At 38.2% G+C, this 25475-nt stretch overlaps 2 protein-coding genes across 14 annotated transcripts in view; one reads left to right on the top strand and one right to left on the bottom strand.

The window, feature by feature from the left end:
* The window catches only part of PARPBP (PARP1 binding protein), a 77319-nt gene extending 64959 nt beyond the window's left edge, over positions 1 to 12360 (bottom strand). For 11 of the 13 annotated variants that reach the window (XR_010108952.1, XM_024931196.4, XM_003832574.7 and 8 more), the window contains exons 1-2: positions 12257 to 12360; positions 8501 to 8656 (exon numbers count right to left, since the gene is read on the bottom strand). Coding sequence is in view for 10 of the 13 variants with exons in the window: in XM_024931196.4 (XP_024786964.2) it covers positions 8501 to 8653 (153 nt within the window). In the remaining 3 variants the exon portion in view is untranslated. Of the gene's footprint in view, positions 1 to 8500; positions 8657 to 12256 lie in introns of those variants that run through there. The other 2 variants (XM_055096047.1, XM_034934351.2) reach the window with 2 other exon arrangements.
* Positions 12361 to 12379: 19 nt separating this feature from the next.
* The window catches only part of NUP37 (nucleoporin 37), a 45871-nt gene continuing 32775 nt past the window's right edge, over positions 12380 to 25475 (top strand). The window contains exons 1-3 of the mRNA XM_003832576.6: positions 12380 to 12484; positions 13950 to 14170; positions 20287 to 20411. Of these exons, the coding sequence (XP_003832624.2) occupies positions 14015 to 14170; positions 20287 to 20411 (281 nt within the window). The 5' untranslated portion in view covers positions 12380 to 12484; positions 13950 to 14014. The remainder of the gene's footprint in view (positions 12485 to 13949; positions 14171 to 20286; positions 20412 to 25475) is intronic.

Here is a 25475-nt window from a genome sequence, read left to right as displayed (position 1 = left end):
AATCCAAATAGCATAGTACTAGCATAAAAACATACGGATAGACCAGTGGAACAGAATTGAGAACCAAGATATATATCCACAAATTTACAGGCAATTGGTTTTGAAAAAAGATACAAAAAACACCTAATGGGGAAAGAACAGTCTAATCAATAAATGTTGGACAACTGGGTATCTACCTGCAGAAAAATGAAATTAGACCCTTATCCCTTTTACAAAAATCAACTCAAAATGGATTTTTTTCTTTTGAACTTTTAAGTTCAGGGGTATATGTGCAGGTTTGTTACATAGGTAAATTCATGTCATAGGGGTTTGTTGTACAGATTCTTCTTTTTTTTTTTTTGAGACAGGGTCTCGCTCTGTCGCTATCCCCCAGACTGGAACGCAATGGCGTGACTTCGGCTTACTGCAACCTCCACCTCCTGGGTTCAAGTGATTCTCCCACCACAGCCTCTCAAGTAGCTGGGATTACAGGCACATGCCACCATGACCTGGCTAATTTGTGTATTTTTAGTAGAGATGGGGTTTCACCATGTTGGCCAGGCTGGTCTCAAACTCCCGACCTCAGGCCATCTGCCTGCCTCAGCCTCCCAAAGTGCTGGGATTACAGGCGTTAGCCACCGCGCCCAGCTGTACAGATTTTGTCACCCCGGTATTAAGCCAAGTGCCCATTAGTTATTCTTCCTGATCCTCTCCCTCCTCCCACCCGTCACCCTTCAGTAGGCCCCAGTACCTGTTATTTCCCTCTATGTGTCCATTTGTTCTCATCATTTAGCTCCCACTTATAAGTGAGAACATGTGGTATCTGGTTTTCTGTTCCTGCATTAGTTTGCTAAGGATAATGGTCTCTAGTTCCTTTCCCTGCAAAGGACATGATCTCGTTCTTTTTTACGGCTGTAGAGTATTCCATGATGTATATGTACCACATTTTCTTTATCCAATCTATCATTAATGGCCATTTAGGTTGATTCCAAATCTTTGCTTCTGTCAATAGCACTGCAATAAACCTACACATGCATGTGTCTTTATGATAGAATGATTTATATTCCTTTGGATATATACCCAATAATGGGATTGCTGGGTCAAATGGTAGTTCTGTTTTTAGGTCTTCAAGGAATCTCCACACTGCTTTACACAATGGTTGAACTAATTTACACTCCCCCAACAGTGTATAAGTGTTCCTTCTTCTCCACAGCCTTGCCAGTACCTCTTTTGTTTTTCTTTTGAGACAGAGTCTCGCTCCATCACACAGGCTGGAGTGCAGTGGTGTAATCTCAGCTCACTGCAATCTCTGCCTCTCGGGTTCAAGTGATTCTAATGCCTCAGCCTCCCAAGTGGCTGGGAATACAGGTGCATGCCACCACACCCGGCTAATTTTTTTAATTTTAGTAGAGATGAGGTTTCACCATGTTGGCCAGGTTGGTCTCAAAATCCTGACCTCAAGTGATCCACCCACCTTGGCCTTCCAAAGTGCTGGGATTATAGGCGTGAGCCACTGTTACTTTTTGATTTTTTAATTATAGCCATTCTGCTGGTGTGAGATGATATCTTATTGTGGTTTTGACTTGCAATTTTTAATGATCAGTGATGTTGAGCTTTTTTTCATATGCTTGTTGGCCACATGTATGTCTTCTTTTGAAAAGTGTCTGTTCATGTCCTTTACCCACTTCTTTTTTTTAGGTTTTTTTTTTTCTGAGATGGAGTTTCACTCTTGTTGCCTGGGCTGTAGTGCAGTGGCGTCATCTCAGCTCACTGCAACCTCTGCCTCCCAGGTTCAAGTGATTCTCCTGTCTCAGTCTCCCGAGTAGCTGGGATTACAGGCGTCTGCCCCCATGCCTGGCTAATGTTTTGTATTTCTACTAGAGATGGGGTTTCACCATGTTGCCCAGGCTGGTCTTGAACTCCTGACCTCAAGTGATCCGCCTGCCTCAGCCTCCCAAAGTACTTAGATTACATGAGTAAGCCACCATGCCCAGCCCTTTGCCTACTTCTTAATGGGATTTTTTCTTGTAAATCTGTCTAAGTTCTTTATAGATACTAGATATCAGACTTTTGTCAGATGTATAGTTTGTAAAAATTTTCTCCCATGCTGTAGGTTGTCTGTTTACTCTGTTGATAGTTTTGTTTGCTGTGTAGAAGCTCTCTAGTTTAATTAGATCCCATTTGTGAATTTTTGCTTTTGTTGCAATTGCTTTTGGCATCTTCATCATGAAATCGTTGCCCATGCCTGTGTCCAGAATGGTATTGCCTAGGTTGTCTTCCAGGGTTTTTACAGTTTTGGGTTTTATATGTAAGTCCCTCATCTTGAGTTGATTTTTGTATGTAGTTTAAGGAAGAGGTCCGGTTTCAATCTTCTGCACATGGTTAGCCAGTTATCCCAGCACTATTTATTGAATAGGGAATCCTTTCCCCATTGCTTGTTTTCATCAGCTTTGTTGAAGATCAGATGGTTGTTGGTGTGTGGTCTTATTTCTGGGCTCTGTATTCTGTTCCATTGGTCTATGTGTCTGTTTTTCTACCAATACCATGCTGTTTTGGTTACTGTAGCCCTTTAATACAGTTTGAAGTCAGGTAGCATGATACCACCTGCTTTCTTCTTTTTGCTTAGGATAGCCTTAGCTATTTGGGGTCTTTTTGGGTTCCATAGGAATTTTAAAAGAGCTTTTTCTAGCTCTGCAAAGAATGTCACTGGAAGTTTGACAGGACTAGCATTAAATATATAAATTGCTTTGGGCAGTAGTCAAGTCTAGAGGCAAATCAGGAATGCAACCTCATTCACAATTGCCATAAAAAGAATAAAATACCTGGAAATACAATCAACCAGGGAGGTGAAAGATCTCTACAATGAAAACTACAAAACACTGCTCAAAGAAATCAGAGAAGGTACAAACAAATGGAAAAACATTCCAGGCTCATTGGCTAGAAGAATGAATATCAAAATGTATTAAAGGCTTAAATTTAACATTTGAAACTGCAAAAGTCCTAGAAAAAAACAGAGGAAAAACTCCATGACATTGGTCTGGGGAATGGTTTTTTGGACATAAACCCAGAAGCACAGAAAACAAAAGCAAAAATACATGAATGGGATTATATCAAACTAAAAACTTTCTGCACAGCCAAGGAAACAATCAGCAGAGTGAAGAGACAACCTATGGAATGGGAGAAAATATATCCAAATCATGTATCAGATAAAAGGTTAATATCCAAAATATATAAGAAACTCAATAAGAAAACAACCCCATTAAAAAAAAAATGGGCAAAAGAGCAGGATGCAGTGGCGTATGCCCACAGTCTCAATTACTTCAGAGGTTGAAGCAGGAGAATTCTTGAGCCTAGGAGTCCAAGTACAGCCTGGGCAACATATTGAGACTCTGTCTCTAAATAATAAAATGAATTTTAAAAATAATCGTTTTTTAAGAATTGGACAAAGGATCTGAATAGACATTTCCAAAAAGAAGACACACAAATTGCCAAGAGGTATATATAAAATGCTCAACATTACTAATCATCAGAAAAATGCAAATGGAAACCAAAATAAATTATGACCTGTTAGAATGGCCATTATTGAAAAGATAAAAGTGTTTAAAAAAATGTGAAGGGAATCCTTTGTATACTGTTGGTGGAAATGTAATTAGTATAAGCATTACAGTATGAAAGTTTCTCAAAAAATAAAACTACCATATGATCCTGCAATCCCAATACTGGGTATATATCCAAAGGAAATGAAATCAGTAGTGAAGAGAGATCAGGACTCCTATGGCCATTGCTGCATTGTTCACAATAGCCAAGATATGGAATCAACCTAAGTATCCATCAATGGATGAATGGATAGAAAACGTGGTATATATACACAATGGAATGCTATTCAGCCCCATAAAAGAGAGAAATCCTGTCATTTGTAACAACATGGATGTACCTGGAAAACATTATATTAAGGGAAGTAAGACAGGCATAGAAAGACAAACACCACATAATCTCACTTACAAGTGGTGTGTTAAAAAGTTGAACTTACAGGCCGGGCACGGTGGCTCATGCCTGTAATCCCAGCACTTTGGGAGGCCGAGGTGGGCAGATCACGAGGTCAGGAAATCGAGACCATCCTGGCTAACATGGTGAAACCCCGTCTCTACTAAAAATACAAAAAATTAGCCGGGTGTGGTGGCGGGTGCCTGCAGTCCCAGCTACTAGGGAGGCAGAGGCAGAAGAATGGCGTGAACCCGGGAGGGGGAGCTTGCAGTGAGCTGAGATTGCGCCACTGCAGTCCAGCATGGGAGACAGAGTGAGACTCCATCAAAAAAACAAAAGAGGTGAACTTACAGAAGTAGAAAGACAATGATGGTTACTAGGGGATGTGGGGGCACGGTGGGTGGGGTGGATGGGGAGATACTCATCAAAGTATATACAGTTTCTGTTAGGAGGAATAATTTCAAGAGATCTATTGTACAACATGGTGTTGCTAGTTAATAACACTGTTGTATCCTTGAAAACTGTTCAGAGAATACATTTTAATTGTTATCACCACAAAAATGTTAAGAATGTGAGGTAATGCATATTAATTTGCTCAGTTAAGCCATTTCACAATGTATACATATTTCAAAATATATTGTACATGATAAATAAATACAATTTTTTGTCAATGTAAAAAACTAAATTTTTTAAAAAATTAAGTGATTTGTCTAAGGCCACTCAGCCAAAAGGCTGAATTAGGCTGTGAACCCAAGCCAACTGACTCCCTAGCATTTACTCTTAGCCATAATACAAACTGCTCTGTTTTATTAACAATATATTTTGAATACTTTTCCATGTCAATAAATGTACATGTACCCAAGCTATTTAATTATTGCACACTATTCTACTGGTGGTTTACAATGCTATATAGAACCAACCTCCAGGTGATATACATGTAGAATATTTCTAGTTTATTTCATTATTAAAAATGAATCTACTATGAAAAAGAAAGATACCTAAATGATCAAATAAGCATTTAAACAAATTTTTAAACATGGTAGCTGTCTAAAAAATAAAATGAAATACCATTTTTTAATCTTTTCTAATAAAATCTGACATCTAATATGGAAAGAAGGATAAAAAAATGGCACTCTCTTCCATTGATGACATAAATGTAATTTCTTTTTTTTTTTTTTCTTTTTTTGAGATAGGTTCTCATTCTGTTGCCCAGGCTAGAGTGCACTGGAGTGATCTTGGCTCACAGCAAGCCTCAACCTCCCAGGCTCAAGTGATCTCACCTCAGTCTCCCAAGTAGCTGAGACTACAGGCACACTCCACCACACCCAGCTAATTTTTGTATTTTTTTGTAGAGACGAGGTTTCGCCATGTTGCCCAGGCTGGTCTTGAACTTCTGGGCTTAAGTGATCTGCCCATCATGGACTCTCAGAGTGCTGCGATTACAGGTATGAGTCAGTGTGTCTAGCCCATAAATGTAAATTCTGACTGCCATGTGTAAGATAAAAATGTGTCTATCATGTAACTACTTAAATAAAGAGCCTAAAAAACCTCTTGCTCAGTGCAAACATTTCATTTCAAGGCAAAACTATTCATAACACAAAAGAACTTCAGTCTAAAGATCCACCAATAAATAGAATATGGCAGTCATATTAAAGGAACATGTGAGAGTGATAAAATGAATAAATTAGATTAACTTTTCTGTCTATCACTACCTGAAAAGATCTTGAAAATAATGTTGGATGGAAAAAAACAAGATACAGAAAGAGCTGATACTGTTATAATTTTATTTTATTTATTTATTTTTGAGGTAGAGTCTTGCTCTGTCGGCCAGACTGGAGTGCAGTGGCTCACTGCAACCTCTGCCTCTTGGGTTCAAGTGATAATCCTGCCTCAGCCTCCCGAGTAGCTGGGACTACAGGCGCCTACTACTACGCCCGGCTAATTTTTTAATTTTTAATAGAGACAAGGTTTCACCAAGTTGGCCAGGCTGGACTCGAACTCCTGACCTCATGTGATCTGCCGGCCTCAGTCTCCCAAAGTGATGGGATTACAGGCGTGAGCCACGGCACCCGGCCCCATCTGTTACAACTTTAAAACAGACACACCAACAGTGCAATATGGCTAACTTGATTTGCAGAAAAACTTCCTGGTACAGAACACCTAAAACTACAGGAGAAAATAGAAAAACTTTTTTAAAGCATGACTAAATAGTCTATAAAAGAGAAACTACAAAAGGTCAAAAACAAAGAGAAAGTGCCAATATACAAGGGTAAGCAAAAGGTGGGGCTTGCGTTTGTTTCAAGGCATCTACTACTCCCTGGCACTCTAGAACCTGGTTTTTATAAACCCTGAGCGCAAATTTTGAAAGACAAAGGAGAGTCCAAAAAAAAGGTAGAAAGCTGAATCAGGAACCCTTTCTGCTCACCCCGCCACATAAAGCCAAAGCCTTTGAAAGGCAACACTCTTAATATGTCTCCTAGAAAAACAATCTGCCCAGTGGAAGGCATTGGAGAAGAGATTTGCCAATGAAGTGATTCTAGAAGTTATTCCAGTATTGTGCTTATCTCTCTGGGTAATCTTTGCTTTGATTTTTGCCTAATAATTAATTTCTGTTGAGGTAGGGGAGAATAATCATCTAACTTGGCAAAAAATTGAAGGTTCATTCCCTGGAGAGGGTAAAAAAGAGCCTCTAGACCAAAGAGTACAACTGAGGGGCTCAGCTTGATCTCTTTGACGAAGTCAATTATCTGGTGTCTGAGCATCATATTCTTCTTATGGCTATTAGTTTACATGTATGTGTATGATCCTCTACATAATGTCTGCCTTATCTACTAGGTAATATGTTTCATGATGGCAGGAGTCAAGTCTAGTTTTGCTCACCGTTTTAACCCCAACATATATCACAATGCCTGGCTTATAGTAGAAGCTCAAAAATAGAAAAAGAGAAAAAAGTAATTAGTGGAGGGAAGGAGATTAACATTTATTCAGACAGCTGTACTGGCCTTTTTACTGTTCCTGGAACATCCAGGCATAGAGCCACCTCAGGGCCACTACACCTGCTCCTCCCTTTGCCTGCGGTAGTCCCTTCCCATAAAAATCCCCATGGCTAATGCCCTCCCCTGTTTCAAATCTTTGCTCAAATGGTACTTTCCAGGTGAGGCCTTCCCTGACCACCCTATTTCAAATTCCAACAACCCTTTCACCCCAAACTCTGCATATTCCTTAGTCGCATGTTTTATTGTTTTCTGTATGTTTATTATGTACATATTAATAACACTATTATTAATAGCATTTATTATGTCCTAAAAGACTAAATATCTTACAGTACTAGCTATCTCTCCCCAGAAGGTTCACTCCATAAGAAGTGACTTCTTTCATTACTGTATTCCCAATTTTTACAATGATGTCTAACACACAGTAAAAACTCAGTATTTGTTCAAAAAATGACTGACTATATAAAATAAAATAACATTTTGTCATTGTTTTAGAGATTCAAAATTTATCTTAACATGCATTGTTTAAATATGCAAAACTGCCAACTATTCACAGGTAGAAAACACTATCCCTGTTTTAAGATTTTATACTTTTTAATTTTTAAGTGTTAAAATATTCTTCCTTTTTCAAAATGATGATCATAGTATACAGTAACTATTTTTTCTCAATGGCCTTATTTGCAAAAATGAGAAATGGTTAAAATCTGTCAGTGTCTAATAATTTTTTAGAAATTTTACTGTCTATGGAATCTAAAAATCTGGAAACTACTGACATATAAAATTAAAATAACTCATCAGAATGTCATTTCAATATCTAGCCCAACAGACCCAATGAAGCTAATTCTACCCTTCAAAAATCCTCTTCTCTAGTCAAGCCAGTATCTTTGCCAAGTTCATACCATGACTTTGATTCCCCTGAACCCTTCTTCTGAACTGACTTTCCTCATCATACCTCCTCTACAGCCTTCTCTTCCTTTATCTAAAATCTATCTAATATCACAAAGCCTTTCCTTACCACTCTATCCTACATTCATCCTTCTCTCATCTGAACACCTCTAGCCCTTAATCTACGGCTTAAATCCAAACGCTGGTTTGGCTCAAGCTACCTAAGTAAGAATCACTTTGTGGAAATTTTTTAAAGGCAGTTTCCAGTATCTCGGTGCAGATTAGAAGAATTTCCAGGATTGGGGTACAAGAGCCAGTAGTTTTTAAAAGTTTAGGGAATGAAAAAAGTCTTATTAAATAAAAATAATTTGACCACAATAATAATAGTTACATGTTTATCCTAAATCTTCCTATTAAACATCAAATATGCATGTCCCGTGTATAATCATACATAAGAGCTTAATTTTGAAATAATTCATTTCAAATTCTGTCATAACATTCTGACACAGATACACAGAGGCATTTGTGAAAATGGTGTATTATCACAGAAGGGCACATAATGTAAAGAAATTAATATTCTTAAGCTTAAGTTTATTCAAATGGGCAGCAATGAAATTTTGCTTTAAAAAAACAAGTTAACCCAAATATAGTTTACCAACCTGTTTGTTGTTCTCTGCCATAGAAAGCTGCAATGCCAAGAGCATGGAGTCTGCACCACATAGAGTAGTTCTCTCAGAGTTACAAAGAGCACGCCAATTCTTTCGAAACTCTTTAATCATATCCAAGACAGACTTCTGATTAAACACAGCCATTATCTTAAAGTAGGAGAGAATACAAAGTTAAAGTATCTTATGTTAACCTGAAATTAACATTTAACATGTATAGGCAAGCACAGATAGAGAAAAACATATGGTGAATGAGAGGTCATTTCATATTTACCAAGATTGCTTTTAATTAAATTTAGGAAAACAAAATAATACAATTTCTGCGTAATCATATTTCCCTCCCCTTTGGTTTCTTAAGCCAAACCTTCTGAAAGAACAAAATGTAGCCTTCAATTCTGAAAATTCACACAAAAACAGACATGCAAATTTACTGCAAACTTATAATTACAAATATACCTAATTAAAGCTGTATTTAAATATATATATTTGTTTTGAGATAGGTAATAAGTCTGATAAATTGGGAAAAAAAAAAAAAAAAACAAAACCCTAAAAAGCCAATTTCCTCCCATCCTACGTTGTCCCAAAAGAGGTGGCCTATTTTTCTACCCTTTTGAATCTGGACCAGGCTTGTAACTTGATTTAACCAATAGAATGTGGCAAGAATGACGCTGTGGGAGTTCTGAGCTTAGGCCTTAAGTGGTGTGTGCAGAAGTACTAATACAATAGGCCTGAATGCTATCCTTTGAAGCTGGAGTCCAGTTCGGGAGCTTAGATTTCAGGAGTGTTTCCAGTAAGAGTGGTTCACTGTGCTAAACTGTTCATACAAACAATATAGTTTATGCTAAACACTTGCGAGTCTGGAATTTTGGTACATGTCAGACAGTGGATGCCTTTGCATTTAGCCCCCAATAAAAACCCTGGGCATTAAGTCTCTAATAAGCTTCCCTGGTAGACATTTCACATGTGTTGTCACAACCTGTTACTGGAGGAATTGTGTCCTGTATGACCACTAGAGTATCACCAAGCAGTGTCCCACCCAAACTGCTGATCCACAGAATCATAAGGAAATGGTTATTTTAAAACCTTAACTTTTGAAATGGTTTGTTACACCGTACTACATAACCAATAAAATAACTAATATTTAGGAGCTTACTTGGTGGAGATACTTTTCAAAAGCTTAATATTGATTACCTCACTCGATTGTCATAAGTGTCCAATAAAACAGGTCTGTTATTATCCTTATTTTACCTAATAACCTCCACGTCACTCAGCTTGTAAGTGGACAAACAGCAGAAACTTAATATGTCTAACTCTATAAGCTGTGTTCTTAAAGCATCATGTTAAGTAACTTCTCCTGATGCACACAAAAGCCTTTCAAAATAATTTGAGGTAGTGCCAATGTTTCATATACCCAAGACTATATAAGGCATCCAATTCCTTTCTCTGAGTTTACAGACATGCCTGCTAAAAGTTTTTTTCCTACTTTAAGTACTCAAGTCTCAACATACTCACATGCCCATCATCTTATTTTGGGTATTTTCCTGTACTTATTCCATTTCCTGACTCCTTCTGCTATCCTTTTCTTCTATTTTTATGTGGCATAAACAGAATCCTAGATGTTTACTTTGGTTTGTATAATCAAGAGCAAAGATACATGCCACTTGCAATATAATTAAATTATAGACACAATCTATGATGCAACTTAAAGATACAGGTAGAAGATTAGAGATTAATTATTTACATAAATGCAAATCCTAGTAAATAGCTAAGAATTGTATTTCTCTTCAAAAAATCACCCTCATCTCTTGAAAGAAAAAAAAAAGTGAAGAACTGTCAGCTTCAGTGACATAGTCACTTTGCCTGAAATACATTTTTAGGAGTAAATTACTTACTGGTATTATTTAAAGGTAGTATTATGAGATTTGAATGAAGACTCACTTGGGAATTAGGCCATTCTGAAATGTGGCTCCACCACTTACTGGCTGCGAGATCTTGGCCAAGTTACGTCACCTTTCCCTGCCTCAGCTTCCTCATAATGAAAATGAAAACCCTATCCCATAGGGTTTTATGACAAGTAAACGACATAAACACAAGTAAAGCTTTTAGAACAGTGCCTGGCATGTATAAAAGCACATTAGCTATTATCATGCATTATGAGTTTCTAAGTTGTTTTGAGTTAAAAGTAAAAGAGCATTGCCTGGGCATGGTGGTTCACACTTGTAATCCCAGCACTTTGGGAAGCCGAGGCTCACCTAAGGTTAGGAGTTCGAGACCAACCTGGCCAACATGGTGAAACCCTGTCTACTAAAAATTAGCTGGGTGTGGTGGTGTGTGCCTCTAACCCCAGCTACTTGGGAGGCTGAGACAGGAGAATCGCTTGAACCAGGGAGGCGGAAGTTGCCGTGAGCCAAGATAGCACTACTGCACTCCAGCCTAGGTGACAGAGTGAGACTCTGTCTTAAAAAAAAAAAAAAAAAAAAAAAAAAAAAAGAGCATTACTATGGTGACAGAAAGCCAAGAGTCTCATTCAGGGATCAGCTAATTTTTTCTAAAGGAACAAACAGTAAATATTTGAGGCATGCACAACTACTCACTTTGACCTTCTAGTGTGAAAATAGCCATGGACATACATAAACAAACAAATGAGTATAGCTGTGCTCCAATAAAACTTTTTTTATGGACACTGAAATTTGAATTTCATGTAATTTTTACACATCACAAAACATTATTCTTTTCATTTTTTCCCCCAACCATATAAACACGTAACACTCCTTCTTAGCTCAGGAGCTGGCTGCACAAAAACAGGCAGCACAGCCAGTTTGCCAACCCCTGGTCTAGTCCCAGCTCTTCCTGTAGCTAGCTGGCTGTGGGAGCCTATGCCATAAGCCTTACACGTGGTTGCCTAGGTGGAGGCATCATCACACAGAAATACTTGCCTTCCAGTCCCTTGTGAGAAGTCAATGAGACAATAAATATGCAAGCACTCTGAATGGCAGGCTGCACTATACAAAAAAACAGTAGCCAAAGGCAGCAGCGATAACACTTGTTTTTAAAAAATTGGATTCCAGGTTGCTCTAGAGCAAAACCTGTGAGACAGAAAATTGTCACTGGGCAGGCAGTGTGAAATGGTTGAAAGAACTACACTTCCGAGTCAGATATCACTTCCACGCTCCCCCTTTATGACCTGTAGTCCTTCGGTATTTAAAATCTCTAATGAGCATAAGTTTCTTCACCTGCAAAACCAGGAAGGGAATTCCTACCTCACAGAATGAGACGTTAGTGAAACAAGTACATAACCCACCTAGTGCCAGGCATTTAGTAGGTGCTCAATTTAAAAATTGCACTCAACATCATTATCAGTGTTCGAGTGCAAGTCCCAAAGGTTCCTTGGCAGGCTGTAACTAATCAGGAGTAGGAGAAAGTTGAGGAATTGGAGTCCGTGTACATAGTGGGACTAGAACCCAGGTTTCCTGCCTAACTAATGGAAGTTAAGCAGGCCTCTACGGGCCTGTCTTCCAAGCTGCAGACGAACCCTCAGGGCCTACCAGCTCCATCGCTAGATACTGTGAACTCCGCCTACAGCCCCCAGGCCCAACCAGGCTCGAGCGTCAAGTCACTGCACCATAATACCTCGGTCCCACGGCACTTTGCTACGACCGAGGTATTACAGTGCAAAACACCCTCAAAAGCCACAGCCTGAATCACCACTTAAAAATGCGACAGGGCAGGTAGGGCAGACGCGAGACTTACGTGATTAGGGGTAGACCCGAAGACGTACTCTTCAGTGTGCGGAAGGATCCCCGACGGGATGCCCTCCTGCCGCCGCCGCAGTCGCCGCTGAATACAGTTCAAACCTCGCGGGAGGCCCCGGGAGCCAATCGCTGCGCTCGCCCTCCGACCCGGAAGCAGAGCCACAGCGCGTCGCGGCAGCCCCCAAGGAAGACCAGCCTGCCTCTGGTCGGTTCCCGGCGCTCTGCGGTGCGTATCGAGCTGGGAGCCCGAGAGGCCGGGATGCTTTTCTGCCGGCCGCCCAGCCTTGCCACTCTATTCCCGGGAGTTTTTCCTTCCCACCTCGGGCCCCGGGAGGTGGGAGCGGGGTCTTGAGGAACTCGCCTGGCCCGGGGAGAGGTGTCGGGGCTCATTGCAGAGACTTATCTTGTTCCCTCCCTTCTTCTCTGCCGTTGTAGTTTTACAGGGGCAAGTCCTGTCCAACGTGTACGGTGAGGCCCCGGCCACTGCTTTAATGAGCAGTAGGTGTGGGGACGGAACAATTTCGTGACCTCGAATCTCTTGCACTTCTATACCTCTCTGCCTCCGTGTCCATAACACTTGCTGGTCACCCTTCAAAAGTCTCCAGTCCCTGATGTCCATTCCTAAAGTTACTAGTTTATAAGCGTCTCGAGGTGGGACTCATTCTCAGTAGATACTCTTAAGGTGCTTGATATGTTTGTTACTGAGTCCAGCTGTTTTCAGGACAACCCTTGTGTCGAATTTTTTAAAAAACCAAAAACTCTAAAACCCATAATTCTCATGTGGGAATGCTACTTCCAGAGTGCACACTAGTCCCTGACAGGTTAAGGTCTTCTGCCTAGTTTTAAGAATATTATTATTTTAATTTTTAAGTTCCGGGATACGTGTGCGGGACGTGCAGGTTTATTACAAAGGTAAACGTGTGCTATAGTGGTTTGCACACCCATCACCTAGGTATTAAGCTCCACATGCATTAGCTATTTATCCTGATGCTCTCCCTCCGCCCAACCCCCTGAACATTATTTTTATATCACACATTTTGGTACTCCTTAACAACAGATCCTGTATTTTCTATCTGTTTATATTATAGCCCTTTTCACGTTGAGTCATAACTATCCCTAAACTGTGGTCTCCTTCAAGCCAGGAGGCTGTTTTTTTCTTCATTAGCGCTGGTTCTCCACACACAATGAAGTCTTCCAAATCCTGGCCCTGCTTATGAGCTTGGCAAGTTAGTTAACCTACTGAAGCCTCAGTTTCTCCATCTACAAAATGGAGACCAGAGGTAGTACCTGCCTTTAGATTTGTACAGATACCAGATGTGATCATGTCAGTAAAATGCTTAATATGGCACCTACAAATAGTGGTTCATAAAAGTTATTAATTTTTATTAACATTTGCTGTTAAAATGATTCCATCTTCAGATGAAATACTATTTGTTTTAGATAATCTAAACAGAACTTTGCAGTGTTATTGTCTGCTAGAATCACAGATATGGGAAAGAGCTGTGGAGCAAATGTGGAACCATTAATAACTAGATTTAATATTTTTCCTGCAGTTTCTGTCCCTTGATAAGTACTTTAAATGTTTCTTTTGAGCTTTCTGTCTCATTGTAACACCACAACCTTATTTTGATGCATTTGCTGAATGACTAACATATTGACCATTGTAATTGTACCTGTGCTGTAATCCACAGTTTCGTGACCTTGTCCAGTAGAAGGCTATTTAATTTTCACAACTGCTTGAATTTTGACATACAAGATGAAGCAAGATGCCTCAAGAAATGCTGCCTACACTGTGGATTGTGAAGATTATGTGCATGTGGTAGAATTTAATCCCTTTGAGAATGGGGATTCAGGAAACCTAATTGCATATGGTGGCAATAATTATGTGGTCATTGGCACGTGTACGTTTCAGGTTAGTCTACAAAACTGCACCGAATGACAGTGAACATATTTCACTACTAAGAGAACTTACACAAACCAAATATAAACTTTGAAAGTATATTGAGTTTGAATGTTAAAAAAAAAAAAAAAGAAAAGATCCATAGAGAAAGATGTTCCCAGTTATATGTGCCTGAGATTTATGTAAACATTATATAGATAGTGAAAAAGAATGGTATGAGGCTTCACTTTTGCCTCATGATCATTAATGGAATATTCTGATAAGTGAAGGCTATGATTAACTGAACATTGGTATGTACAGGAAAAAAACAATATAAATGAGATCCAATTAATTACGGTTTTTCTACATCCTGCTTTGACATACGAAACCAGCTAATGTTGAGAGCCCGAAAAACAATCTTCCAGGAGATTTTATAGCTTTTATAATATTCAGCTTTCCTATTAGTATGCTGTCATACTTTTTGTGCATCTAGTGTATGCAGAGTATGGAGTCATATTAATTGAGCAGGCAGTTAAGCATAGCCATTAAGAGCATGAATTCTAGAACTGGAATGCCTACATGTTTACTCCTGCTTTACTTCTTACTAGCTATGAGACCTTGAATAAGATATTTAGCGTCTCCTGTAAACATGAGGAAACTAATGCTTGAATTTTAGTATATGTAAAATTCCAAGAGGGCATCTGACAACATTGTAATCCATATGTATGTTTTAGTTGTCATTGATATGAGCAGTGGTAACACTCTCAGGTTTAATCACCAAAGTAAGATTGCTTTGTGGTGAACATAAACCATGTTTTCACAGAGGAAAGCTAGTTTTACATGTAAGAGAGACTTGGAATAATGAAGGTTCAACCCTCAGGACTATCTGGTTAATCCTTTGTCTATCAGAGTATTATTATTATTTTTATTATTTTTTTTTCAGACAGAGTTTTGCTTCGTCGCCCAGGCTGGAGGTCAACCTCGGCTCACTATAACCTTCATCTCCCGGGTTCAGTTGATTCTCCTGCCTCAGCCTCCCAAGTAGCTGGGATTACAGGCATGCACCACCACACCCAGCTAATTTTTGTATTTTTAGTAGGGGGTTTCATGATGTTGGCCAGACTGGTCTCGAACTCCTGACCTCAAGTCATTTGCCCACCTCGGCCTCCCAAGTGCTGGGATTACAGGTGTGAGCCACCCTGCCTGGCCTAGCAGAATATTATTAATAGAACTGTATTTCTCAAATTATAATGAGCACGGTAATTTGGAAGTGTCCAATTTTCAAAGATTTAAAATAATTATCACTAAAGTGATAGTTATTATAAATGTTATTTCCTCCTTTACTGAGAAGGCAATTCTGTTTTTGTTTTGTTTTGTTTTGAGACGGAGTCTCGCTCTGTCACCCAGGCTGGAGTGCAGTGGTGCGATCTCTGCTCACTGCACCCTCTGCCTCCCGAGGTCAAGCAATTATCCTGCCTCAGCCTCCTGAGTAGCTCGAATTACAGGCACGTGCCACCATGCCCAGCTAACTTTTTTGTATTTTTAGTAGAGACGGGGTTTCACCATGTTGGTCAGGCTGGTCTTGAACTGACCTCGTGATCCGCCCGCCTCAGCCTCCCAAAGTGCTGGGATTACAGGCGTGAGCCACCATGCCCAGCGGCAATTCTGTATCTTACAGTATTCTGACATCAAAAATGCAATTTGGCATTTTATAGCACAATGAATATATAAAGCTTTACAAATTGGAATATAGTCATATTTAAGAGGAAGTATGAATTAAAAGTTTCAGTTTGTTGCCATCTGAGTAGAATATGACAGCTCCTAGCCTATTTCGTACTGTCTGTTTGGGTGGGAGTAGAAATTAATAGCTTTTAGACTAAATATGACCCTAGCCTGACTTACATGGACATGGTTTAGGATCATAGAAAGTCATATGATTAAGACAATGTTACGTACTTGAAAAAGACTGAGGAAAAACCATTTCTCTAATGCAAGCCACCAATGCACAAAAGAGTAAAGCAGCCTCCTACAGGTAAAACTAATTTTTACTTCATTACTTTTAAAATTAATAACAAATAGGATTGTATTCGCAAACACTGAAAAATGTTTATCTCATTTATGATTAAGAAATGTTGAGGGAGAAAGTCAGTGGAGAACAAATTAGGAAAAGAGAGGCAAAGATGAGAGAGGGAGAAGATGGGAGAAAGAAGGAAAATGACTAACATGAGAAAAAAGAACTAGTATAAACATTTGTGTTCTGTTATAGTTTATGGTCACATGTATTGTCTCAGTTACCCTCATACCTGTGAGATTAGCAATGTAGGTCTCGTGCCCAGATTACTAAGGAAAAAATTAGATTTTTATTAATTTGGACAATAGTAAACACAAATTATATTCTGCACCAGACATTGGAAATACAATTAAGTAAGTCCATTTCAAAATAAATTATTGCTTTTCTGTGAAGTTATTTTTTATCTAGCTAAACACTGTTAAACATTACTATTCTGTTGTCCTAGAACCTTCAAGTTCCATTGCACCCAGTTTCATGCCTCTTGTCTTGAGAGAAAACTAAGTAAAGGTAAATTAAGTGGAAAGATTTTCACATTCCTGACAGAAAGATAATCCTTATTTTAAGGCTGTTTAGAAAACGTTGTAGATATAGTGAATTTGAATTTCAACAAAGCATTTTTCAGAATCTCATGCTGTCCCTTTGATTATGATGGACATATGAGCTTCTGAATGATAGTACTGTTAACTGGTGTCGTGTATTTGTCAAATTTTCATTAAGTGCATACTGGGTGCCAAGACATGAAAAAAGCAAGGACCATATCCTTAAGGAAATATTTAAATATAAAGCAGTGCAGTAAGAAAACTGCTATAAAAACCTTTGTTAAAGGGCAGAGGAGCATGAACATATATGCTTGCCTAAATCAATGTTCTCATCCAAGTTCTACTAGAGGCCTCAATTCACTAATGAAGACCCCTTGAATAGACTTAGAAATCTGGTATGTATTTTACACTTTTTAAAGTGTACACGTATCAAATAGAACTAGCCACATTTCACGTGCTTCATAAGGTCCTGTGTGGCTAGTGGCCACCATATCAGACAGCACAGTTCTCTCTGCATCTTCCTCTGTAAATCGACAGTAATCTTTAATATAATAATAATACTCTGTAGTTCTCAGCAGTATATTATGATTCAGAGAAGATAATGTATTTTAATACAAATTTCAGGGTAGTATCTAAATGTTTAAAACTGTGAAAGAGGTATTAGACTCAATGGTAAATGGATTTTATGTTATTTGTCATCTCTATTTGAATGGACAGAGTTGTTGCTTATAATGCTTTCAGGCTGAGGCTGAATCTGCTGCTTAGTGTGTCTTCACCTAGAGGAGATCAACTATGGCCAGATATTTGTCATCATTAAGTTAGACTGACTTGGTGTGGTTCCAGAGATGGAACGTGGAATAATGAGTAGAATTTACATGGAAACAGATTTTGGCTTAACGTTAAGAACTCTTCTAATAATTAAAGCTATCCCCCAATTGAATAAACTTCCCAAAGAAATAGCTAGTTCCCTGTCACTGGAAGTGTTCAGAGAGGGGTTGTGTAAACTCTTTTTTTCAGATGCTCTCCTAGGGATTCAAGCATTGGGGGGAAAGAATTGAACTAGAGAAACTTGACAGTCTTGACTAACTGAAATTGGTATTTGGCCTTAAATGGGTGTGGTGGGAGGGCCTGCCAGTTTCAAACCCTTATAATAGCCCTTCCATCAACCTGGCTTTGCCCCAACCTCAAATATGCCGAAACCTTGTATAATCATTTGTATTATAGCAAGTTTTCCAAAGTATCTTAATTTCCTGCCTATACAATTCTGCTTATACCCCACACTAAATCCAAAATAGCATTTGTCTCTGCCTATACCACACACACACACTGGCCTTTTAGTTGGCTCAGTGGCAAACAGTGCTGCCAGGAAAAAAGGTTTCACTGGTAAAACAAAAAACCCAGGCTATACAGTCCCTGAGATTTCTTTATCCCCATGACCACCCAGTAATTCCATATGTGATTTGGGTAACAAATTAAAGGACTTGATTGTCAACAATATTGTTACAGTAGCAAGATGATGTGTATTTACATGTAAAAACTTCATTTTTAGGATACTGATTTGTCAAGTTTGGAAAAATAGCTGTAATCCAAACTGTGAAGTCAGCTATGATTAGGCTCCTAAACTTATTTTAAAATTGTTTAGTGGCTGCTGTCTTGGCATATCTGGCTGTTAGCTATACAACTATTATACACACAAATTACGAAGTAGTAAAATTTGACAGTGTTTTTCTTTCCTTGATAAGTGTATTTCTTTCATTTATGGAAAAACTTTTTGCTGTTAACTCTTAAGTTCACCTGAAATTTGAAGTTATTTTCAAAGGGTATATGAATTATGCAGAGAAAGATGTGTAGTATATTTGTGAAATGACTTTACTGGGATCCCATAGGCTATCCTGGAAAAATCAGTATATCTACTTGGATTTCATTCGAGTATACATTATAAAACTTTGCATTTAGATTCTGGGTGAATGGAATGCTTAGATCAGGCCTTCAAGTAATTCCTATCAATATAGACATACGTATTTCATTAAATATCAAGTTTCACCTGCTGGATTTTTTCCCTGATACTTTATAATCCCATACACTTTTATAAAGAATAACTGTAGTTAGCACAGAAGATTCCTTGGACAAATTTGTCGCGAAAATTTGGCCTTCTTTAGTCTCAGACCCAGTTCAGTTATTGATTTAAATAACAGAAGGATGATTTACTTATTTTTAAAATTGCAAAATTTTTTTATCATTTTCTTTTTTACCTTTCCTATGGTGCTGAGCAGTATTTTAATGCTTATAAAAAATGTGTTATCCATAAAGGCATAAAGAATAATAAGATGGATCCCTGTATACCTGCTGCTTAGTTTAAGAAAAGGAACATTAGCAATTCTTTTGAGGCCCCCTAAGTATCCTTCCCTTACTCATGGTAGGTATTTTGCATGGCAGGATTTTCTTTTTGTTTGTCTGTTTTTTCCTGCTTTCCCCTTAATCGGGCCCTGGATCTATGCAGAAATCTCTGATGTGGCATCCTTCCTTGTGCAGGCACTAGGATTTGTCTCTTCTGTCTTGCAAACTGAAGCTTTAAATCATTGCATGTAGGCAGATACCCTTATAACAGCTGCATACCTTGGTAGTCGTTTGCTTGTCTGTATTTGAATTTTTGCAATGTTGTAATGGGAGAACTTTTCAGGTTATTGTCTCCATTGCCAGCGACAGATGGCTTGACTTTTAAAGTTGATTTTTTTTCTCACCTTCCCGTAAGGATAAACTGAAATCATTTTAGTAGGGCTGAACTGGATAAATAAGCCAACTTTATTAAGCATTTATTCCCAGAATCAAATATCTAAAACTAAATTAGCCAGATTATTTATTACATATTCACTATTCATAAACAATAATAGTTCAGATGAATTATTTGTAGCATCTTACACACATATAATGCCACATGTAACACTACATGAAAATCATTGACACTGATTATAAAGACTTTGAGGTCTTTATAAGGTCCCAAAGTATTTTCCATGTAGTGAGAATGTTCAGTGTATTTTTTTAATATTGTTAGTAGATAATCCAGTTCTGGTAATTCATTTACCTAGAATATCTTGATTCTTTAGAGCATTCCATTTTCTTTGTTTTCTTTTTTTATAACGTAGACACAGGTCTCACTGTGTTGCCCAGTCTGGTCTCAGACTCCAGAGCTCAAGCAATCCTTCCACCTCAGCCCCGCAAAGTGTTGGGATTATAGACGTGAGCCAACACGCCTGACCAAGCAGTCCATTTTCATTGAACTTATTATGAAATGCCTCCTAAGATAAAGTAGAACATGTTTACCATTTGTTTCTAGTTGCCTTAGAGAGTTATTTTGTGAGGCTTAGACAACTTTGGATTTTTTTTTAATTCAATGAACTAGTTAAATCTTAATATGTAATTTGCTTTTGAACTTTTCAAAAGCATAAACATAACCTCCTGATAAATTCATTATAATGAAATACAGAATATTATATTGTTTGTTCTCATTACTTATTAAAACATTTACTGTGTATGCTTAGGAAGAAGAAGCAGACGTTGAAGGCATTCAGTATAAAACACTTCGAACATTTCACCATGGAGTCAGGGTTGATGGCATAGCTTGGAGCCCAGAGACTAGACTTGATTCATTGCCTCCAGTAATCAAGTAAGTTTAACAGTACCAAATGCATTCCTTACTAATGTACTTTGATTGTGTTACATGATTTGAAGTCTGATCATAGATACTTCTCAATTTCCATTTTCCACAATCCAAGATATTAGATATTTTGATATTTGCTACTACTTAATAATTTAGGCTTATCATCTGAATTTGTGATTTAAATATACAGCCATGAATATGATGCCTTGACCATGTGTTTGAGCCAAACTACAAAACCTTTTACGTGAGATTCATCTGAATCAAGGTCTTTACAGATTGTTCACTGAATTTACAACTTTATTGAAAGTATAACTCTTAAAATAACTAAATTTGGTTGAGACATTAATGAGCTTTCCTTCCCCACCCATAGGCCAAGATCACATTTTCTTGTCCAACAGTATATAAATCTGTAAGTTCTGGTCCTTGGACTTCAGTTTTTGTGAAAGTGTTTAAAAGGAATGATGGTTTTCTGAGAAAAAAATCCTAGCAATGCCTGCTGAAGCCCTCTTTACAGGGGCAAGAATATGTTAGGTTATTTAAGATCTGTTACAAAACACTAGCCTTGCCTTCTACAGATGTCAAATCTAAAAGATGTGTCTTCTTTTAGTAGACAGTACTTAGGAACTAAAAGTTATCAACTATTAAGCTAACTTCGTTTTTTTTAAATTAAGGGATAATTTAGATACTCTGAAATTCTCAGCTCTTAAGGGTATAGTTTGATCAGTTTTGACAAATACATATATTTGTACAACCCACACCCTATTCATGCACTGTTTCTGTCACCCAAGAAAGTTTCGTCATATTTCTTCCCAGTTAATCATTGTACCCCACTCCCTGCAGAAGCAACCATTGATCTGATTTCTATTACCAGAAATCAGTTTTGCCTATTCTAGAACTTCATATAAGTGGGATCATACAGAATGTCTTTTGTGTCTGGCTTGTTTTTGCAATTTTTCCACATTGTTATGTATACCAGTGCTTTTTAAGTAGTACTCCATTACAGTGTATCAATAGACCATAGTCTGTTTATTCATTCTTCTATAAATAGGTACCAATACAGTTTCCAGGCTTTAGTTATTATTTTTTGCTGAATACTGCTTTGGGTGGTTATATGATTTAATTTAGGAGTAGAATTGCTGAGTCACAGGGTAGATGTATGTTTAACATTTTAAGAAAATGCCAGTTTCTAAAGTGGTTCTACCATTTTGTCTTTTCCCCAATAATCTAAGGGTGGTCTTCCTACTCTCCAACACTCATTCATTCATTTTGAGACAAGGTCTGGCTCTATTGCCCAGGCTGGAGTACAGTGGCACCATCTCCACTCACTGCAATCTCTGCTTCCCAGGCTCAAGCCATCTTCCCACCTCAGCCTCCTCCTGAGTAGCTGGGACTATAGGCGCCCATCATCATGCCTGGCTAATTTTGGTATTTTTTGTAGGGACAGGGATTTGCCTGTTGCCCAGGCTGGCCTCAAACTCCTGAGCTCAGGCAGTCCATGTGCCTTGGCCTCCCAAAGTGCTGGGATGACAGCATGAGCCACCATACCTGGCCTATTCTCCAATATTTGCTATTGTCAATCTTTCTTTTTTTTTTTTTTTTTTTTTTTTGGTACATGGTCTCACTCTATCTCCCAGGCTGACAGCCAGACCCATAATCACAGCTTACTGCAGCCTCAACCTCCCTTGGCTCAGCCTCAACCCTCCCTCTCACCTCAGCCTCCCAAGTAGCTGGAACTACAGGCATGCACCACCACTCCCGGCTAATTTTTTGTATTTTTTGCAGTGATGGGGTTTCACAATGTTGCCCAGGCTGGTCTCGAGCACCCTGGCTCGAGCAATTCACCTACCTTGACCTCCCAAAGTGTTAGGATTACAGGCATGAGCCACTGTGCCCAGCCTGTCTTTAATTTTAGCCATTCTGGTTGATGCCACAATGACATTTCCATGATGAGTGATAATGCTGACGCTTTTTTGGTATATTTGTTTCTTCTATTAGAAATCTTTGTGTGATTTCTTATAGGTTGTGAAGATGTTGCATGTTTTTTCCTAGAAGCCTTTACCGATATTTAGCTAACTTAATTGAGTAATCTACACAATAGCTTTTGTCAGCACACATAATGTCATTGCCAACAGCTGGTGTGCTGTTGATTTCCTTTTATATTAAAAGAAAGTGGTCACAATATCTAGACCTAAACAAGAACAAGTCTCTTTGATTCTTTAAATTTTTAAAGCTGTGGAAACAGTCTTCTTCCCTTGGTTTTAAGTTTTGTGATACCTCTTTAATCTACATATTCAGCTGTTGTATTCTATGCTTTCCTTGTTGCTTAGTACTTGTTTTCCTGTCCTCTTTTTAGTGAATTTGCTGTGTTTCATCATTTCTGGTTGGTGTTTTTGTTTGGTTGGATTTTTCTTATTTTTTGGTAAACTGTCTCCAGACCTTTTTGGAACTATACAAATTCAGTAACAAATTCAAAAGACATTAGCAGGCCATTAATTTTAGACTATTTTTAGAGCAACCTGAAGGCACAATCTTGTTTTCAAATAAATTATTTTTATTATAAAATAATAAATGCTTAATAAAATTTAGAAAACACAGAAAATAAGGAGAAGAATGCCACCTATACTCCCAATACCCTTTTCATTTTTGTACATAATTGTGATTATACTATAGTAACTCTCTATACTTTCTTTACTTTGCTTTTTTATAGTATTCTAAAATAAATAGTAGTCTATCACCATGACTAAGGTATAACTCAGCATCTCTCTTATCATCATTAATTTTTATCTTACATTTAGAAATCCTTCATGATGGCTTATCATTAGCATGTAGTTGCCTTAAATTCTCTTTCTCCCTGCCTTTCTACTCTTTCCATCCCTACTTGCTTTTCTTGCATAGTGGCTAGAGAATTCATTGTTCATGTTATTTCAGTTCTCTGAGGTTTTCTGGTTCAATTAAAGAAGGACTTAAATATCCCTGAAACAGCAAGGATTCAAAGAAAAGTGAGGCAACACAAGGCTGGCCATAAAGTTTTCTGGGTTTGTTTGTTTGGTTTTATTTAGATCCCAGTAAGATTATTAATTTTCTTTTTAAGTAAGTATTCTTTGATTACTGTAACTCCTCTGTTTGCTGACATTTTTACTGAACTTGGCTTCATTTTGCTATTAATACCTCTTTACAAACCCTTTTAGTTGGGATGTTTCTTTTAACAACTTCCAAAATAGCTTTTATCTGTTTTAGAGATGACGTTTTGAACAAAGTTTTATGATTTCATTATGCTATAACTGAGGAAATCCGTAGGAGACCCTCAACATGAGTGATATTATTGTGGCAAATTTGTCTAGAGTTTCCTATGAGCAAATAAATAGTGAATTCCCAAAATAATAATTGGACAAATTCAAAGGAGAAGAATTAGATAGAATAAGCTTTGTTTTACAGTTGTTCTTACCCTTTATTTGCATGTATAAAATATAACATACATGTTTAAACACACATAGAGTATGTATTAGGGTTCTCTAGAGGGACAGAACTAATAGGATAGATGTATATATGAAGGGGAGTTTATTAAGGAGTATTGACTCACACGATCACAAGATGAAGTCCCACAATAAGGCGTCTGCAAGCTGAGGAGCAAGGCAGCCAGTCTGAGTCCCAAAACCTCACAAGTAGGAAAGCCAACATTGCAGCCTTCAATCTGTGGCCTAAGGCCCAAGAGCCCCTGACAAACCACTGGTGTAAGCCTAAGAGTCCAGAAGCTGAAGAACTTGAGTCTGATGTTCAATGGCAGGAAGCATCCAACACAGGAGAAAGATGAAAGCTGGAAGACTTCAGCAAGTCATCTCCTTCCACCTCCATCTGTCTGTTTTTTCTAGTTGTGCTGGCAGCCAGTTGGATCGTGCCCACCCACATTATGGGTGTGTCTTCCTGAGGGTGGGTCTTCCCCTCCCACTCCACTGACTCAGATGTTAATCTCTTGACACCCAGATACACCCAGAAACACCCAGATACACCCAGAACCAGTACTTTGTATCCTTCAATCCAAGCAAGTTGACACTTAATATTAACCATCACAGAGTATATATGTGCATTTTAACATGTTTATTATGAAGTAAACATTCATGTAATCACAGAGGTCAAGAGATAGGACATTACTAACACTTGAAGCTGCCAGTGTGCCCCTCTCCAATCAGCCTTCTTCCTTCCCCTTAAAGGCTATCAGTTTCATGTTTATTAGGATAATCATCTCCTTGCTTTTTTTTGTAGTTTTATCAGTTATTGATGCATCCTTAAGCAATATAGCTTAATTTTGCCTGCTTATGAACTTTCTTATGAATATAATAATACTATATGTATTTTTTTGTCCTGCTTTGTTCACTTCACATTATATATATGAGATTCATCCAAGTTTCTACTTGTAGATCTAGTTATTTATTACTATGTAGTATTTCATTGTGAGTCTATTACAGTTTATGCATTCTATTAATACTATATTTGCAGTTTGGAGTTATGAATGTGCTGTTTGAGCATTACTGTGTGTATATATCATAATGTCCATGTGCACACTTGGACCACCCTTAACATACTTGAAACATTTTCCCCTAACAGCCGACACGTATTTCTTCAGTGTTTCTTAGGCCTTTTCTTTCGCCTCCTTTTCCCTTTTTTTTTCCTTGTCTTGTCCACTTGTGAAAGAAGTGTGAAGAATGGTTGGGGAGATAGACTGACAGGACAACCAAAGGGAAGCTGACTAGCCTAGACAGGGGATGTTGAACTAAATTGGGCAAAGTTCTGATATCAAAACTTGGGCATTAGCAACCTATCATACCATGTGTGTGCCAAATGCAGCATAGGAGGGGATTTTTTTTTTTTTAACGTGTTGCCATTGTTACCGAAACACAAGGGGTTGGTCTAGGCCCTGTTGCATACCACACAGAAAGCCAGTGACTAAGACAACAAGTATTGCAAGGGAAGAAGGCTTTATTCAGGTGCTGCAGCTGAGGAGACAGGAGATAAGTCTCAAATCCATCTCACTAACCCACTAAAATTAGGGGTTTATATAGCAGGGAAGAAATG

Source organism: Pan paniscus, chromosome 10 (assembly GCF_029289425.2).
Source record: "Pan paniscus chromosome 10, NHGRI_mPanPan1-v2.0_pri, whole genome shotgun sequence".
Lineage (NCBI taxonomy): Eukaryota > Metazoa > Chordata > Mammalia > Primates > Hominidae > Pan > Pan paniscus.
The sequence above is the reverse complement of the archived record's forward strand: the minus strand, read 5'-3'. Positions and strand labels throughout refer to the sequence as shown.